Source organism: Gigantopelta aegis, chromosome 4 (assembly GCF_016097555.1).
Source record: "Gigantopelta aegis isolate Gae_Host chromosome 4, Gae_host_genome, whole genome shotgun sequence".
Lineage (NCBI taxonomy): Eukaryota > Metazoa > Mollusca > Gastropoda > Neomphalida > Peltospiridae > Gigantopelta > Gigantopelta aegis.
Window position 1 is genome coordinate 89461782 of NC_054702.1, and position 21186 is coordinate 89482967.

The 21186-nt window shown below is 37.9% G+C and overlaps 1 protein-coding gene across 1 annotated transcript in view; it reads right to left on the reverse strand.

The window, feature by feature from the left end:
* LOC121371364 (serologically defined colon cancer antigen 8 homolog) overlaps nt 1-20093 on the reverse strand; it is a 31119-nt gene extending 11026 nt beyond the window's left edge. The window contains exons 1-10 of the mRNA XM_041497189.1: nt 19957-20093; nt 18675-18880; nt 18077-18208; nt 17203-17325; nt 7260-7346; nt 5895-5959; nt 3012-3170; nt 2240-2378; nt 1672-1824; nt 758-892 (exon numbers count right to left, since the gene is read on the reverse strand). Of these exons, the coding sequence (XP_041353123.1) occupies nt 758-892; nt 1672-1824; nt 2240-2378; nt 3012-3170; nt 5895-5959; nt 7260-7346; nt 17203-17325; nt 18077-18208; nt 18675-18880; nt 19957-20020 (1263 nt within the window). The 5' untranslated portion in view covers nt 20021-20093. The remainder of the gene's footprint in view (nt 1-757; nt 893-1671; nt 1825-2239; nt 2379-3011; nt 3171-5894; nt 5960-7259; nt 7347-17202; nt 17326-18076; nt 18209-18674; nt 18881-19956) is intronic.
* Between the last annotated feature and the right edge of the window lie 1093 nt (nt 20094-21186).

Here is a 21186-nt window from a genome sequence, read left to right on the forward strand (position 1 = left end):
CAGCACAGGTCAAAACAAATGGCGGATAGTTGGAAAGAATACGTTTTTACCATTAAAATGACAATAAAACAAGTAAAAAAAAATATTATTCATCAAACTTATAATGCATTCAAGAACAAAAAAACTGCATAATATTGCATGATGGGGTGTTTTATTTATACTGTGCACAAATTATTGTTACATAATCTGATCAAAATTTATAAGTCACAGTCGGGAGTATTTTCAATCAGAATTTTATGCTCCAATTTGTTGCCTCTGTGTATAAGCCGACTCTCTTCTTTTGGAAAGTGTTTCTAGACTTCAAAAGTCGGCTAATACACGGCAATATACGGTACTATCTTTATAGCACACTATTTATAGCACATGATCTTCTACTATTTACTGTATAGTTTATTCTGAACAATATTAAGGATAAGTATTTTTATCAAATAAAAGTACAAACCCTGTAAGCATGTAAATGCATTATATTTATAATGCTTAAACACAGCAGTTATGAAAAACAAATTTTGTTAATTCAACAGCGGATGCAAAACAAGCAATATCATTAAGTCCCTAAATACCCCAATACAAAATTCTGTTTTAGCATGTTACACATTAAAATTAATTCCATGCACAACTCAAACCATATTAACATAATTGGCATTAAAACACATTTACCTACAAGTCATAAAATAATAAATTTGTGTGCTTCCTATCATTACCCACTAAATGATCATCGATGGAACGTGTGCCCTTACAAGATGGTGTGTACACCTACCACTGTTGTTTCTTTGGTGTGTAAGCGGAACTCTGCCTTGATTTCATCCAGCTCATTCGTCAGGGACATCTTGTCCCTCGTCACTTTATCCAGCTGACTCTCAACAGCTGCATACTTCTCCACAGACTCCTTCAACTGGAGGAAAACAAAAACAATTTACCATTAATGGAATTCAGCAGCTAGGGCCACAGTCAAGCCTTTTACTTAAGAGAGGAGACATGACTAACAGAAGCTTATATAATAAATTTGTGCAGTGAATATTCCGTGTCAGAAATAGTTTTGTCATGGTTTCGTCAGCTCTGTCCATAAACTATTATGGATTAAAAATAATTAAAATGTCGCACACAGACATGTGCTTTTATACATGACGATAACATACAGACATGCAAGCATAAGAAGAGTCAAATAAACGACATTGCCCTCACTCTTAATTACACCTTGAACTATTCATGTAAAATATTTTCGTTCGTGTTTGTTCAACTAATAGGTTGCGCTGACTGCTGCTTATTTTGAGAGCTGTTGACAAGTTAAAGAAAAATAATAAGTTTTAGTGACAAATAAAATAAAGTTTGTTTTGTTTAACGAAACTACTAGAGCACATTGATTCATTAATCATCTGCTACTTGATGTCAAACATTTGGTAATTTTGACATATAGTCTTAGAGGAACCCCGCTACTTTTCTCCATTAGCAGCAAGGGATCTTTTATATGCACCATCCCACAGGCAGGACAGCACATACCACGACCTTTGATATACCAGTTGTGGTGCATTGGCTGGAATGAGAAATAGCCCAATGGGCCCACTGACGAGGATCGATCCCTAAACCGACCGCGCATCAAGCGAGTGCTTTACCACTGGGCTACGTCCCGCCCCTTTTAGCGACAGAGCCTAGTGACAGACTTCAGTGTGCTACCTTGTTGTTGAGATCATCCAACAGAAACTTCATCTCTCCCCGGACTGACTCACGATCCAGTTGCATTTTCTTCTGAGTGTCTAATACGTGTGCCTCAAATCTTTGTCTCATATTTTTTAATTCTTCTGCCAACTGCTCCTTCTGCACCATTGCCTAATTTTAAATAAATATATATTTTCAAGTAACAAATAACTCACTAGTGAAATTGGTCTATCATGCCATATCTGTTAAATAACCTATATATATGTGCAGAAGTCTGGGTTTTGAGATCTTGACAAATGTATGTGCAAATATTATTGCACAGTTGGTTCTAGTGACTCAGAGACAAACGAAAAAAGATATTTAAATGTTTTTATAGAACTTGAAATGAACTCTGCAAATTCTATATTTATTAATACAGGTCTGCATCTAATAAATATAAAATATTTATTTTCTGAAGTCAAAACTGTATTAATTTAAAGCCTAAAAATCTTTTAAATGAGGATTATATATAAAACTAAATATATTTTTTCACCAAATTATAGAAAATAGAGGACCCCAGAGTATTTAAAAGTAAAGCGACACTGACCTCTGTTTGCTCCAGCTGTGACTGTTCGACAAGCTCAATGCCTTTCTTCATCTGAACATACAGTTCTTCCTCCCGCTGAGCCATATCACGCAGCCTGGCTTTCGTACTAGTCAGATGGTCCATTAATTCATCACGCTCTCTGAGTTAAAACAAAATAAACAACATCTAACATGAAGAAAAACACTGGATGATGGGTGACACACAGAAATGAACACAAATGAATTAAAGAAAACTAGATGAATTAATGAATTTAAATAAATGGAAGACAATAAGATTAAAAATGAGTGTACTGACATTATCAAACACATTTTAAATTAAAATATCTAAAGTAAAAAAAGAGAGGCATAATTGTTATAAATAAATCTAGAAAAGCAAATTAATGAATGCTATCATGAGGTGATACCTTTTTCAAAATTAAAACTAAAAGATCAAATGACCTGAAAAAAGAAGAAGCTGAAAACTATATCATTTAAGAACTGACTGCAATTATTTTTTGTTTCATGTAAGTAAGCACCTCTGAACCAATCAGATTGCTGTAAAGTGTATTGATGCAAAGAAAATTTTATTATATTTAAATAAAGGTAATTTTTCAAAATTTCAAATGAAATCCAGTCTACTTTGTAAAAATATAACAAAAGCTGAAAAATCATTTCCTTGAATGCATCAAGCTGTTATAAATATCTGAATTAGCAAATCAAAGAATGCTATGGACTAAACCAACATAATAACTGTTATGTTTTGGTAAATAATCCATCCAGTAATAACCAGTCACCTTGTCAGTCTGTCAATGATTTGTTGATAGCTGTTCCTCTGAGTACCCGACATGGTGATATCAGCGGTGAGTCCATTCTCACGTGTGGGGATCGAGTCCTGCATTCGCAGCTGTGATTTCAGATCTTCCACCATCTTCTCATACTTCTCAATTTCAGATCTGTCATTTGTAAAACAATTGTCACAATCCAGAAATAATTCTAAATTCACATTTACATTTATTGATTATAAATTATTTAACCAATTGTTTAAATAAATTCTTTACGTTCACTAAAAGATCAAACCAAATTTGTAAGGAATGTCTGGCAATTTGACTGCATTAATATTGCATTAAAGTTTTCCTAAAGTTCATGTACAATCACATTTCTACATTTTTAAACCACTGTTTAAACCATTCTGCTACATTTTGGATATAATGTATGATAAATCTGATAAAGGTTTTTTAAAGTTTCTCTAATTACCTTTAAGTCCCGAATCGTTTAGTGGATAGCTTTTACATATGCATACTGAAAGTACACCCCAATTTCATCCTCATGAATGTGACTCCAGAGCAAGGTTATAAGAGGCTAATGCTAACTACTCTTTTAAAACTGTACAGATACCGACAGACTTTATTTATCTTTTTACTATCCCTTGCTTTCTTTTCCTTGTGTTAAAAATAAATAAAATCATTTAACTCTCTGCAACATTTAATATTTTTCTTAAAGCTGCAGTCCCTGGCATATATTTATTATTTAAGCATTTAGAATAGATGATTCAGTTCTGTTTGGTACATATACGGTCCACCACATAGCTATAGTTTGGCAATGCTCGCTTATCTACATTATCTAGGTCAACTACAAACGCAATGGTCAGCTTTGGGTTTTTTTCATTTAGCGGGACACCAGTAGAACTGGGACTTTACGTGATTTGTGCAGGCGCTGAGCTTCTCACATGACTTTGAACAAATTTAACTGTCTTGAATGAGGGGTCGTCTCATATCTCCAAAAAATATTTATATCCATAGAGGTATGGTAAAACATCTTTCCAAGGGTCGGTGGGGGATTTGCCGTGACATTTTAACAGTGGCCATCGGTTGGCATATGCGTTACATGTAAGGGGGTGTCAATAATTATGTAACGCTCTAGGGGGAGAGGAAGAGGTCAGTGTATTCGATTTACGTATCATTTATCAAGACTATTTGTTATTTCTATTCATTACTTAGACCTAAAAAGGTGTGTGTGCGGGGTTAATTGCGCGGTCGGTCTAGGATCGATCCCCATCGGCGGGCTCGTTCCAGCCAGTGCACCATGATTGGTATATAAAAGGACATGATATGTGATATCCTGTTTGTGGGATGGTGCATATAAATGGTCCCTTGCAAAAACAATGTAGTGGGTTTCCAAGGCGCGTGTGCAGGGATTTTAGTGGGATTGGGGGCTATAGACTGTTGAGCGAAGTTTATATGGTCTCATGCTCTCCAAGAAAATATATTTCAATTTTGTTTAGCTTGGGCAGGTAAGTGTTTCGACCCCCAATACCATCCCTCTTCACATATACTCGAAAACTTTATGTCAAAATTACCAAATGTTTGACATCCAATAGCCGATGATTAATAAATCAATATGTTCTAACATTGATGTCGTTAAACAAAACAAACTTTCCACACGAAAGAATATTTATTTGAATTTGTTGATTATAACATGATTATAAAAAATATACATGCTCAATGTGTTATACAAACTAAACTTTGAAAGTTCTACTAACACTTTATAAAATATTAATTCTGAAAATAGGAAGGTACGATTGGCGATAACACGTTGTCAAGATCAAACCGGTTTTATCGAAAGACTAGTACCTATCCTCAACCGAATTTTCTTCGTACAGCGCAAGATTTCTCATTTCATTTTCTGAGATGACCCCTACAATTTCAAATCCGCAAACACACGTGTTGACTGAAATTGACAACAGGCTATCGCTTGTGCTTTGCCGAGCAATGAAGGCACAGGCGATGAATCGAGTGTATACTTTTGACGATCTCCGTTCATTATGAACACACACAAGGTTTTTTTAAAGTGCATTTGAACTTGTATTTCATATTTGTACATGATGTTATAATATGGTAACCAGAGACTGTAACTTTAATGCAACAATTATTTAGAATTGCCATGATCATAACTAAAAACAATCATTAACCTTTTTTGAGTCTGTGCTCAAATGATGTCGTGGACTGAGCCTTATGATGTCATGAAGCAGTGTTATTTTATTTATGTTTTTATAATAATTATGGCATTCTATTATCATCTAATTTCTTTAAAGAGAGTTAAATTATGTATATAAAACTTATATGATGTTGACTAGTACAAACGCTACAGGAAGAAACATGATGCGCCTATCTGAAAGATTGACCTGCTTTCAAATGGGGGTATCGGGTTTCTTTTTGTAGCATTTGTACTAGTCATTGACAAGTAAGTTTAATCTCATAACAACATTAAAATGTGATCCAACTAAAGGTATATGGCATCAGTTAGGATACTCTGTATTTTGGACACAGTACTTATGGACACCTTGGTCAGCGAAATTGTCTAGACTCCCACTGCTATTTTGGGGGTAAATTTCTCACTTATAACAGAAGTACCTCTGTACGTCATACGTAAACTGCTTACATCATGGTGTATGTACATTACACTATTGGGGGGGTTTACACAACAGACAGGGGCAGTTATAGTAGGAATAGTAATAGCAGCGCACAGTGTACCGTCATATCCATGACATTATTTAATTAGCAGCATGCTGCATGCCGTCAAGTTACAAAAAGGTTAACAAAATACCTGTTAATTTTTCAAATGCACATAAAGATTTAAACGTATTAAAATGTATCTACCAGTGACTTAGTAATACAAACTTTGCAAATGATAGCTGTGATTCCAGACGTTCAGACTTGGTCGCATGAAGTGAGCTTAATCTTTCCTGAAAACAACAAATATATAGAGGCTATTTCATGGGGTTTTTTAACATGATTTTCATGTCAACTCGTGATGTGTAAAAACCATATTTTCATGAATTGCCAAGCAATAAGTGAAAATATGGTTTTCATACATCACGAGTTGACATAAAAATCGAATTAGAAAAAACACCATGAAATGGTATTATTTATTATATACATCTATCCTAGTTGTTGACAATATCTTTTGCTTTTTTGTTAATGTCTTTCGCTGATCCTATCGAAAACATGTAACGCCATGATATATTTCTTCTGGTGAAACATTTGTTGAAAATTTACTTGACCATGGAATTTTAAAAAGAAATATGAATAAAAAGTATCTTTATTTATTAAATTAATAATTACTTAATAATACTGTTGTACCTGACAAAATTATCCTCCCCAAAAAACCCCACAAACATAAAATGAATCGAACGGCAAGGTTAAAAACTTACACTCAATGACAGGACGTTGTTTCATCATTAGTTAGCTTCGTATTCAATCAGTTTTAGATATGATATCGTAATTGTACTTCATATTCATTTTTTATAGGTACAATTGTTGAAATTACTTTTCCCCCCCAAATACGACCAGATTTGGTAATCATCAAAGTCAAAACTTGTAATAATTCACAAGGGAGATAACTGACTGAGTAATGGTTACAAAAATATAAATATGATTTCTATATTTTCGCTGAATATAAATTTTATGGTTTCTGTAAATCTATATATTTCATTGCTATATATATATATACCAAAATAATAAAATATAGTACTTTAACACCACACAACTTAGTTATAATCTGATAAAGACAAAAACCCAGTAACAGTGAGTAACACACTAACATATATAGTGAGCACATACTGAATCTAGAATCTGTCAAAACTACATTCTCACAGACATACAGGCACCCACTTTTGTAAGGGGCAGGCTGGTTTTTGACTGAATTGAACAAAATGCTTGAATCATCGTAACATGGATTACAACTAATTTTGTAGGCAGAAGGTCCCAAGTTACTATAATGTTTGCACAAATTTGACGATTTGCTCCAGCACTGAGGGGAGTTACCCCCCTGCCCCCTATCTTATACACTTAATGCAACCTCAAACCAAATATAATAATTATTTCTTGTTACATTCTACTATGGGAATTAATAAAATTAATTGTAATTTGCTTGACAATTCTGAAAGTAAAAAGCATTTTAAGTACCTTTTTTGCATTTGTTTTTTTAAGAGAAATGGATTAAATATTTCCAATAATACATTCCAAACAGCACCAATAACTGACCAGTTCAATCTGCCACCTCCTGAAGTCATGTCTTGTCATTACAGAGCTCACAGCATTACCTAGAACTTGATCCAAAGATCCAATATTCTGTGGGAAGAAAAAATAACAACTTACACCTGCTGTACAAACTGGATCACCAACAATCTCATCGGTACTGATGGACTGATCCACTCCTAACATACTGCACTTGGTGTCATACTTACAGCATTTCTTTCTTATTGTTCGAAATCCCTCCTCCCCCTCCCCAACACTCCAAACAAAATGGTAACCACCTAGAAATACACGGTACTCATATCATTATCAAGAGTACCAGTGAGGTACCTGATATGCCTTTCAGGAGTTTGACGGAGAAGCTCACAAATTATTAAATGTGTTATATGAAATAATAGAGAAAATATGGCCTAGACAAGGATTTCCTTTAATGTGCAGTAATGCTTAAAAAATTTGGTTGCTGTGACCTAGTTATGGTACGCAACCCACTGCCATATCATGTATTTGCATGAAAGGTTGATTTGATAAGATATTTCCAGGACAAGTAGGGCTTGGTGACCCGGCTATGGTACATATCAAACTGCCACCCAACTGCATTCAATGTTTGATGATCCTTTATGAATTGATAAGAAAGATATGCCACCAAAATGAAAAGTTTACAGACAATACTACACCATAATACGACCCGTCAAAGACTGGTGTATAAAAAAAGCCTCATATAATAATAATTATGTTCACATCTTAGATATCTCTGCTGCTAACTGACAATACAAGCAGCCAAGAAGCAACAGCCAGTTTTAGCTCTCTTTCTTCAAGAACAAGAGAAGCCATTACTCTTATGTTACACACGGAACAATGTACCTCAGTATTAGTTTTGTCAAATAACCATTCCTTTCCTTTTGCATATTGAGTCTATACCCATACCTCAGTGAGATAACCACCTTCTCCTATTACCCATACCTTATTGATAGGGTTGGGTAAATAATGAACTTTTTTTGGTTAAGAATGTGCGCATAGCATTTTTAATGACGATTTTAGGTGCTGATTACAAATCAATTGGAATTTTAAAATTCCGATGACATTTGACCCCCAGAACCTTAATTTATTCAAAATGGTGGCCAAAAATGGGCATTTTGGGCGTTTTCTCACCTATTGAGATTAATGTAGTATGTAATATTTCATTGTAGATGTTTTTCAGGTCAAGGAATTTGAAAATCACACTTTTAGAGTGATCAGAGGCTCAGCAACAAGAGTATGTAACATTTCACTAAAACAGTCTTTAACATTTCGCTAATTAAAACCTGAAAATGTTCCATTCTCAGCTGTACATCACAGAATCACACTAGTGCTTCCAACAAAAGTTCATAAATGTTATCATGCACACTTTCATTGGGTTTAATAGCATTCTTTATTGAGTTCTGTAGCTCAGTCACACTGAATTTCTGAGTTCGGAATCTACCAGTAGCATCATTCACATGCCTTTGCTGACGTATATCTGGGGCTATGGTCAACCGCAAATATGCAACTTCGGCTAAAAGTTCTTTCTGCGATAGATTATCCAACAAATCAAGACTGTCTGGGGTCAAAGGCCCTTTGTGCAACTTACAAGTTCCTGTAATATTCAAGAGCCTAGTATTTTTGTTTTGCTTCAAATCTTCCTTTTTTCTTAGGACAATTCCTTTTGATACCCTCACTGTCGAAAGGGTCTGTTCCGAATTACGAGCCCATTTCAACTGTTCCCTTTTTTCTTCACGTGTCATCTCCATAAATGTTGAATCGACTAAAAGACTGTTTGTGGTAATTATATTCTTTCTGGACATCGACATGACTGATTCCGTTCCACCACTGACCTTTAGCCGATTATCAAGCCGTGCAAATTCTGTTTCACAACCTAGATTTGTGACAGGAGCTAGTTCCATTTTCGACAAATTGAGTAGGGGCAAATCTTCCATCCCTGCTGGCAACGCAAAGAATCGAGGACTTCATCGATCACAGCTGCTAACAAGCGTTCTTTCCCATTCCCAGTTCTTGAATTGTCACGGATTGTTTCCATGTCTGGCAATTTTTTGGCAAAGAAGTCTTTCACCCCTTCCCAGTTTCTCTGTGCATTGAAGCCCTTTTTGTCTTTCTCATCAATGCCCATAGTTTCATCAATGCGAATATGATAGTTTCTCCAACTAGTTCATAAACCTCGCAGCATAATATGAACAAATTGCTTTGAATATACGTGGATACAGCAAGAACAAGTTTATTTGAATGAATGTCCACCACAGCATCAAAGAATTCTAGGATGGATGTTCTCATTCGGAGAAACTGTTTAGCAATCTCAGCTATTCTTCCGAACCTATTTGCAGTGAACCCTTTGAATCCACAATGTTCGATATCGTTCTGTTCCATCCACTCCATGTATTGGGGATATAGTGATACAGAGTGAGCAGCATGGCTTGGACTCAGAAGTTTTGCTATTGCTATTTCGCCTAAGGTATGGATGCTACATCCGGGAGAGCAAAATGCCCTTTCTCCAGCAGAAAGTTTAAGAAGGTTCTGCACTCCAATCTTCTGCTCTACATTTCGGAAAACCGTATCACATCCATGATCAATTGCTAGCACCAAATGTGCCGAGCATTTTAGGATTTTCTCTGAAGCTACACCCAAATTATCAAGCAGAATTTTACAATCAGCAGCCCTGTCTGTAATCCAGAAATCTATTGCCGATTCGATTTCATCTAAGGTTGAGTCCGCGAGCAGAGCCAAACACTTCAGTTTAAAATCGTAAGTCTTGGCCCCATCCTGACCTGAATGACTAACATTCTCTGTATAGCCAGTTGTCAAAAATGTTCGCTCTCCTTGACCCATGACAATGATGTGATCAGCTTTCACGTCATAACGTTTTTGACCACCAGCCTTAGTCGTATCATCCAAACCTACAGCAACAACCTTCTCCTCTTTATTTAGGAAATGTTCTGCTACAAGTTTCAAGTTAAGGTAACTTGCATCTTCTAAATACATCCCTATACACCTACGGCTAGGGAATACATTGCTCAAGTATTTGCAGCTTCTCCGCCGTCTTTTTTTCGAAGGCTGCGAGTCAACAATATCTCCTACATCATCACTACTCTCATCATTGTTGTCAAACGCTTCTGTTTCTGATGGCAATCGCCAGTTTTGATCAAATATACTACTCAAAAGAATTTAAGGGTCAGACGATATTTTCGACATTATTTTCTGAATGTCAATTATATTAGCTAGACCATAATGTCACGCATGGTATTGTTCCATTTTGACGAAAGTGGGTCTAAGCAACCCATAAATGAATTAAAATCCACTGTCATTGACACTGTCGACTAGTTCTAATGGCGAAAACATGCTTACATTTGCACGTAAATTAGGGCGAAAGCGAAAGGTCTGCTAAGTGCCCATAACTTGCTTTTTCACAAAGCGCTTCATTTGCACGCTTTGCATGTGTATTCCATGTACCCAATGCTGAATTTCCGTATAATTGGAGCTTGCGTTCGTGTACGGTGCACACTCCAAATTCGACAATGGTACGACGTCAACTGACTATCGAAGATCGAGGAAGGGCTATTGCTTGGCTTCAGGATGGCAATACGCAAAGAAATGTTGCTCTAAGACTTGGTGTCAGTCAGAGTGTCGTTGGCCGACTGTGACAACGGTACCAAGCAACGAATTCTGTTCGAAATCGTCCACGTTCGGGAAGACCCCGAAGCACTACAAATGGAGAGGACCGCTACATCACCAATATGGCTCTACATCAACGCACAACCACTGCACGCCGATTACGTGACAATCTGTGGACTGCGACTGGAACTAGAGTGTCTGATCAAACCATACGCAATCGTCTGAGAGCCAATAATCTACGCTTCTGTCACCAGGCTGTTCGACCACCACTCCTACCACGTCACAGAACGACCAGACGTCACTGGTGCACACTTCATCTGCAGTGGCAACGTGTTCAGTGGGGTCGAGTGATGTTCACTGATGAGTCCAGGTTTAGTCTCCAGTTCAACGATGGTCGGGTTCGTGTCTACAGACGTCCTGGGGAGAGCTTCGCTGACGTTAACGTTAGACAACGTCACCGGTTCGGTGATGGCAGCGTCATTGTGTGGGGCGGCATCTCTATCCACCACAGGACCCCCCTCTATGTGGTGGATGGCAATCTGAATGGAATCCGCTATCTGAATGAGATTATCCGGCCGTTGGTTCTCCCAGGCCTTCAGCAGATTGGCGGTGGGGCAGTTCTGCAGGATGACAATGCCAGACCCCACCGCGCCAGGGTGGTAACGGACTTTCTCAGACAACATGGTATCGCCAGGATGGATTGGCCAGCATATTCGCCTGACTTTGCCCCAATAGAGAACGCCTGGGACGAATTAGGCAGGAGAGTTTGGGATAACCATGCCCCTCCGGCCAACCTTCATGATCTGGGTCAACTTCTTATGGCAGAGTGGCAGGCCATTCCCCAAGAGTTCTTCAGACGTCTGATCAACAGCATGAGGCAACGATGTGTCGAGTGTATTCGCGCCAGGGGTGGATTCACACACTATTAAACGAATGTTCTAATGTGTAAAATCCATGTTTGACAACCTTCAACTTTGACAGCATGTCATGTGACTTTCTTATATACAGTGACGTTTATTTGTGTTTTTTTGTAAATATGGAACAATAAATTAAATTTTTGGTGTAGTTTACATCATCAATCTAATACATTCTGAAACTTATTTGGTTATAAATTTTTGACCCTTAAATTCTTTTGAGTAGTATACCATATTGGCTGTCCGTACCATGATGCCTGCTACATCAGTTTGACTTACTTTGAATTCGGAGAGACACTGAACAATACATATCATTAATTTCTCATTGATAGTTTTACGGGTGGTTCTGATATTCACTCTTGGGAAGACTAGATGTTGGTCTTCGTGCATGTCGTCATCTCTACTCGAACCCCTAGTGGATCACCTTGATGGTGTTGGAGTATCGAACTGGAGTTTACCAGTAGTTAGGAGGGGAGGTTCATATGTTGAATCAGTTACTGTTGACTCTGGGTCAGGTTCCTCCATTGCTTCATCTTCGTCAATATGCATTGCTATTGTCACAACTTCCTTTTCTTTTTTCTCCGCTGAAGACCTCCTTGTCTCTGCTCGTTTTCTCTTCTTCCGCCAAGACCCAGGTACAGTATTGGTACAGATTGCTACATAATCCCCGTGACAATTATCTATGTAAAAGTTCTCATCCTCCTGCGTCATTCTCACACCATATTGATCTTCCATATTTTTCTGCTGCTCTTTTGCTTTTGATCTAATGTCATAGGCCCACATTGTCATAGAGTCATTAAAGGATTTTGCCTTCTTGCACCACAAATCAGTTTTCGGTTTACCGTTTCTCTCATATTTAGCCATTGTTAGGAAAGTATCATAGTCTTGATTTTATTTGTTTTGCCACAGTACGTGCACTTTTTGGATATACATTCTGAGATATCCAATCATCGCAGACTTCTAGGGCTACCACATTGCTTGCTTCATTTCTACTAATTTGATTTTGACCCCTCTCTACAGTCCTACATAGATATATACATATATATATGTTTCACCAAACAGTCGTTTCTGAGAAATGCTCCTTGTTTTGGAAACACTTGACACTAGTTCATCATGCATATTTCTTAAACTGAGATACTAGAACTACATCAGTTCAATCATGTTTAGCAAACAGATAGCAAGTTTAGCCGAACATTCAGATCTGGAATGAAAAAAACCTCAAGAAAAACGATCATGATCAGAATTAATATTTTAGGGAAAATATTTATTTCGACCTCATTTGTTACCCCCCTTAATCAATGAAATCGGATTTCTAACCCCTCCAGTCCAGTTCAAAGTGTAATTTTTCGTATTCCTTGACCCAAAAAATATATATAATGATATGTCACATGCCATATTAGTCTTATTAAGTAGGGAAAATTGCAAAACACAGCCATTTTTGGCGGCCATTTTAAATAACTTAAGGTTCCGGAGGTCAAAGGTCATCGAAGGTAAAAAATTCCAACAGATTCTGATTCAGCATCGCAAATGGCCATAGAAAATGCTATGCACAAAACTTCGATCAGATTTACCCAACCCTATTATTGAGATCACCACCTTCTCTTATCTTATACCTATACCTTATTGAGATCACCACCTTCTCTTATCTTATACCTTATTGAGATCACCACCTTCTCTTATCTTATACCTATACCGTATTGAGATCACCACCTTCTCTTATCTTATACCTATACCGTATTGAGATCACCACCTTCTCTTATCTTATACCTATACCGTATTGAGATCACCACCTTCTCTTATCTTATACCTATACCGTATTGAGATCACCACCTTCTCTTATCTTATACCTATACCGTATTGAGATCACCACATTCTCTTATCTTATACCCATATCATAGTGAGATCACCACCTTCTCTTATTACCCATACCTCAGCGATATCACCACCTTCTCTTATCTTATACCTATACTGTATTGAGATCACCACATTCTCTTATTTTATACCCATACCATAGTGAGATCACCACCTTCTCTTATTACCCATACCTCAGCGATATCACCACCTTCTCTTATCTTATACCCATACCTTATTGAGATCACCACATTATCTTATCTTATACCTATACCATAGTGAAATCATTCTCTTATTTTATACCCACACCTTAGTGAGATCACCACCTTCTATTACCCATACCATAGTGAGATCACCACCCTCTATTACCCATACCTAAACGAGATCACTCCCTTCTCCTATTACCCATACCTCAGTGAGATCACCACCTTCTCCTATTACCCATATCTCAGTGAGATCACCACCTTCTCCTATTACTCATACCTAAACGAGATCACCACGTTCTATTACCCATACCTCAGCAAGATCACCACCTTCTATTACCCATACCTCAGCAAGATCACCACCTTCTATTACCCATACCTCAGCAAGATCACCATCTTCTATTACCCATACCTCAGTGAGATCACCACCTTCTCCTGTTAACCATACCTCAGCGAGATCACCACCTTCTAATACCCATACCTCAGCGAGATCACCACCTTCTCCTGTTAACCATACCTCAGCGAGATCACCACCTTCTAATACCCATACCTCAGCGAGATCACCACCTTCTCCTGTTAACCATACCTCAGCGAGGTCACCACCTTCTAATACCCATACCTCAGTGAGATCACCACCTTCTCCTGTTAACCATACCTCAGCGAGATCACCACCTTCTATTACCCATACCAAAGTGAGATCGCCACCTTCTCATGTTACCCATACCTCAGAAAGATCATCACCTTCTCCTATTACCCATACATCAGCAAGATCACCACCTTCTATTACCCATACCTCAGCAAGATCACCACCTTCTCCTATTACCCATCCTCAGCAAGATCACCACCTTCTATTACCCATACCTCAGCGAGATCACCACCTTCTCCTGTTACCCATACCTCAGCGAGGTCACCACCTTCTCCTGTTACCCATACCTCAGCAAGATCACCACCTTCTATTACCAATACCAAAGTGAGATCACCACCTTCTCCTGTTACCCATACCTCAGCAAGATCACCACCTTCTATTACCCATACCTCAGCGAAATCACCACCTTTTCCTGTTACCCATACCTCAGCGAGATCACCACCTTCTCCTGTTAATCATACCTCAGCAAGATCACCACCTTCTATTACCCATACCAAAGTGAGTTCACCACCTTCTCCTGTTACCCATACCTCAGCAAGATCACCACTTTCTCCTGTTACCCATACCTCAGCGAGATCACCACCTTCTCCTGTTACCCATACCTCAGCGAGGTCACCACCTTCTCCTGTTACCCATACCTCAGCAAGATCACCACCTTCTATTACCCATACCTCAGCGAAATCACCACCTTTTCCTGTTACCCATACCTCAGTGAGATCACCACCTTCTCCTGTTAATCATACCTCAGCAAGATCACCACCTTCTATTACCCATACCAAAGTGAGATCACCAACTTCTATTATCCATACCTCAGCGAGACCACCACCTTCTCCTGTTACCCATACCTCAGCGAGATCACCACCTTCTATTACCCATACCAAAGTGAGATCACCACCTTCTCCTGTTACCCATACCTCAGCAAGATCACCACTTTCTATTACCCATACCTCAGCGAGATCACCACCTTCTATTACCCATACCAAAGTGAGATCACCAACTTCTATTATCCATACCTCAGTGAGACCACCACCTTCTCCTGTTACCCATACCTCAGCGAGATCACCACCTTCTCCTGTTACCCATACCTCAGCAAGATCACCACCTTCTATTACCCATACCTCAGCGAGATCACCACCTTCTCCTGTTACCCATACCTCAGCAAGATCACCACCTTCTATTACCCATACCTCAGCGAAATCACCACCTTCTACTGTTACCCATACCTCAGCGAGGTCACCACCTTCTATTACCCATACCAAAGTGAGATCACCACCTTCTCCTGTTAACCATACCTCAGCGAGATCACCACCTTCTTCTATTACCCATACCTCAGCAAGATTACCACCTTCTATTAACCATACCTCAGCAAGATCACCACCTTCTATTACCCATACCTCAGCAAGATCACCATCTTCTCCTGTTACCCATACCTCAGCGAGATCACCACCTTCTCCTGTTACCCATACCTCAGCGAGATCACCACCTTCTATTACTCATACCTCAGCGAAATCACCACCTTCTCCTGTTATCCATACCTCAGCGAGGTCACCACCTTCTCCTGTTAACCATACCTCAGCGAGATCACCACCTTCTATTACCCATACCAAAGTGAGATCACCACCTTCTCCTGTTACCCATATCTCAGCAAGATCACCACCTTCTCCTATTACCCATACCTCAGCGAGATCACCACCTTCTATTACCCATACCAAAGTGAGATCACCACCTTCTCCTGTTAACCATATCTCAGCAAGATCACTAACTTCTCTTATTACCCATACCTCAGCAAGATCACCACCTTCTATTACCCATACCAAAGTGAGATCACCAACTTCTATTACCCATACCTCAGCGAGATCACCACCTTCTATTACCCATACCAAAGTGAGATCACCAACTTCTATTATCCATACCTCAGCAAGATCACCACCTTCTCATGTTACCCATACCTCAGCGAGATCACCACCTTCTATTACCCATACCAAAGTGAGATCACCACCTTCTCCTATTAAACATATCTCAGCAAGATCACCAACTTCTCTTATTACCCATACCTCAGCAAGATCACCACCTTCTATTACCCATACCAAAGTGAGATCACCACCTTCTCCTGTTAACCATATCTCAGCAAGATCACCAACTTCTCTTATTACACATACCTCAGCGAGATCACCACCTTCTATTACCCATACCAAAGTGAGATCACCAACTTCTATTACCCATACCTCAGCAAGATCACCACCTTCTCCTGTTACCCATACCTCAGCGAGATCACCACCCTCTGTTACCCATACCTCAGCGAGATCACCACCCTCTGTTACTCATACCTCAGCGAGATCACCACCCTCTGTTACCCATACCTCAGCGAAATCACCACCCTCTGTTACCCATACCTCGGCGAGATCACCATCCTCTGTTACCCATACCTAAACGAGATCACCATCCTCTGTTACTCATACCTAAACGAGATCACCACCCTCTGTTACCCATACCTCAGCGAGATCACCACCCTCTGTTACCCATACCTCAGCAAAATCACCACCCTCTGTTACCCATACCTAAACGAGATCACCACCTTCTCCTGTTACCCATACCTCTCTTATCTTATACCCATATCATAGTGAGATCACAACCATCTTATTATTTGTACCCATACCATAGTGAAATCACCACCTTCTCCTATTATTTTACACCCATACCTTAGCGAAATCACCACCTTCTCTAATAATCTCATGAACCACTGTGGTTTTCAGTTCATTATGGAGCTGACTATTTTCTTGTAATACTTCAGCAATTTTCATCCTCAAAACAGCCATTTCCTCCTGAAATAACAAACAATTCTAGAACTTATTAAAAACTTGGTTAGTCCAGAAACTAACAATTAAAGATAATTGAGTTGTTAATTCAAGTTTTACAGCCTGGACATGGAATGAATGTATGCCTAGTGTTCCCTGTCATATAATCATATTTCAGTTATTACCACCAGATTTTTATTACTACACCACATAAATATACAGAACTTCACATTTGTTTATTTTGCGCAAGAATATATACACCACGAGTTGTATGTTCTTGTGCAAAATAAACAAATACAATAAATAGGAAGCGAAAACAACGTATGTGAAGTTCTGTATTTATTACATACCTTCTTTTACTTTTCACAAATCAGTTTTTAATTTAACGTCATATATACTCTTTCTTAAAATCTATGAATAATCCTTTCATGAATTTACTTAACGTTAAGAATCATACTCTGCAGCAATCTTGTGTAATATTTCAAATATGATGTGATGTTATTTGTAAATCATACATGACGTCAGTAACAAAAAGGCACTAACTCCAGTAAAAATAAAAAGGGAATTCCCCTTTTACAAGTTCCAGTCTAGATCGCACATATGTGTGATACAAGATAAATTTATCATACGGTTTGAAAATGTCTTTATCACTATAGCAAGATTGAATAGGTGTGTAATAAATACACATACTCATAAAACTACATCTACTATACTGGTGTAATGCATAAATCCACACCCTTCTGAAAAGTTTTAAAATTTGGTCAATTTGAATACCAGCCTTTATATATCTATTTTCTGACTCTAGCTGTTGTATATAGACAGCCTGGTGCTGTAGACTGGTTGCTGCCTCCTCCGGTGTTGGGAGGGGTCCCAAGGGCTTGGGAATGCTTGCCTCAATCTTCTGTGGAGTCTGGAATTGTTAATAATATGAAGTAAATCAACTTCCAATGACCAATACACAAAAGTATTTTTATATATAATTAATAGTAACAGTATAAAATATTGTTAAACAAGCCAAAGTTGTGTTCAGTGTAAATATTAAGCATGTTACAGGAAATTGTAGGAAAGAATATTCATGCCAGGAACATGTTGCAATTTATTATATAAATAAATATAAATACATGTTTCAGAGAATTCTATACAGTTCTAAAAGATTAAATAGTAATTGCTAACCAATTTTAACCTCAGGATCTATATTGTTATATCTTCTTAACTCATATATAATGAACTATAATTATATTATTTTTTTATTTCAACAACGCTTTCCTAAATGGGAAAGAGGTTTATCACGTTATGTTTTGAGTATCAATTTCAAATACTTTCAACATCAGTATAACTTTTTAAAAACCCACTCAAACACATCAGACAAGACTTACTGTATCAACCTTGGATGACAACATATGCTCAAGCTGACTGGCAGCCATTGTGTATTTCTGAGGTCGTCCGTCATCCTGATACGTGAGAATACGTGGGTGAACTGTGCGAGTTAACTGATCTTTGCCACTTCTACCTTGTGGAGACAGTGAACGAGACCGAGTGCCAAAAACACCCTTCAAGGTCTGTAAGTTTTCATTTGCTCTGTCTATAAATATGAAAAAAGAAGAAGAGATACATGCATTTAGAGTTTGTTTTGTTTAATGTTACCACTAGAGCACACTGATTTATTAATCATCGGCTATTGGAATTGGATGTCAAACATTTGGTATTGTTCACATATAGTCCATGGCTAGCTCAGCCACTCGCCAAATTTGCTAATTGCAAATTTTAAACATAGCTGGCGAATTTTATTTTAATTTGGCGAAAACATTTCATGTAATAATTGATATTTTGGGGAAATAATGGTGGGTTTCTGCAATTTTTGAAGTTAAATAGATAATTTCGCGAAATTTTGTACACACCCAGAGCTAGCCCTGTAGTCTTAGGAAACCTGCTCCATTTTTCCATTAGTAGCAAGGGATCTTTTATATGCACCACCCTACAGTCAAGATGGCACATACCACAGCCTTTGATATACCAGTCATGGTGCACTGGCTGGAATAAAAAATAGCCCAATGGAACCAGCAACGTGGATCGATCTGAAAGCGACTGCACATCAAACAAGCACTTTATCCCTATATGCATTTAGAACCTGTACCTCACATTATTAAATATATTCCTATGAAATCTTAATAAATAAACAAAAATGAAACTTGTAAAGCATCTTTCAATTCTTTGTTTTTAGGATTAATCCCTATCGGTGGGTCCAATAGGCGATTTCTCATTCCAGCCAGTGCTCCACAATTGGCATAACAAACGGCTAAACAGCCATGGTATAAAGTTATATGAATAGAATAGAATAGTTGTTTAAGGACACCCCAGAACGAAAAATATGGGCTATCAGCCTGAGCCTATCCAGGTTATTGGGTGTCAGTTGAATTGAATTGAATTGTGTGATCATTCAATTCCATCATCAGCTGCAGATGCTGATTTAGGGTTTTATGGGACGAGTTATAGCAATGTTTAAACAAATTAAATGAAATCAATCTATTCTACGCTGACATTTTAACACCACTTGACATTATTGTGTGTTTGATGTTACGATCATAACGATGTTGATGAGTTTAGACACGAACAAGAAGGAGGGCAAAATAAAGCAAACTGAGCTGTAGCTACATTTACCCCTAATAGATCGCTGATAACCGTCAACAACATTCGTTTTATCATAGTCATCAAAGTAATACATCACGTTATTTCTATTTTAACAGATTAAAAAACTAAATTGTTTGCAAAAACACCGATCGTAAAATATACCGGAAGTTTACATCCTAACAAGAGCATGCGCTCTTTGAACAATTATAAATGTACTACCAACTATTCAGCACATTATTATTTTTATTGACTCGACATAGTACAGCTTTTATCATATAAAATGAAATACATACAAACAATTCAGTTACGATGTTTGAACAAAGAATGAATAACGGGTCTATTTAAAAATAATATTAAACAATACGTTTATAATAGTGATTTTGACATTTCCCACCTGAGTTTCTCGTCGTAACATCGAACTACCTCAGTGGTCCTGTGACCATTCTCTGATCGGGTTTTCCCTGTGTCAGTGCCTCTCGACTGGTCGTGGTATGTGCTGTCCTGTCTGTAGGAAAGTGCATCTAAAAAATATCCCTTGCTGCTAATGATAAAATGTAGTGTGTTTCTTCCAAGAATGTCAGAAATTACCAAACGTTTAACATCCAGTTACCAATGATTAATAAATCAATGTGTCCTAGTGATGTCTTTAAAACAAAAACTAGCTTGTTTTCATTCATTTTCATTGTATTTTTAAATTTAATATTTGTACATATGTCCAGTTAGGTACCAACACCCTTCCCTGGGTTCACCTCAGTTAACTGGGCTGTCTATCCATAAAAAGGGTAAATTGTTAGTGAAAAGCGGCTTAGTAATCTATTTTCCTCAGAAACATGTCAAACTCCCCCCCCCCAAAAAAAAACCCCAAAACAAAACAAAAAAACAACTTCATTAGCCAGTCTAGGACCGTTGCCTTGCATAATTATAATTTCCTGCATATGAGCCTGAATTTAATATGCTTTTATCAAATCAATGTTAAAACACTGGCGTAGGAAACAGCGATGGTTTTTATACATGTATTTATATTACATATATGTGTGTGTTTATGTCACCCCCCCCCCCCCCCCCACACACACACACACACTCTTTTTGGCACGTTCCTACGCCCGTGTTAAAACATGCTCACTGAGAGTTCTCTGACTAAGCTAACATGTAACCAAACTGATCTTAACATAATTATTTTAACTTTATAAATCTACCTTAATAAACAATCATGTTAAAGTTTGTTTTGGAACACTAGCCTGGCACCTTGATTAATTAATC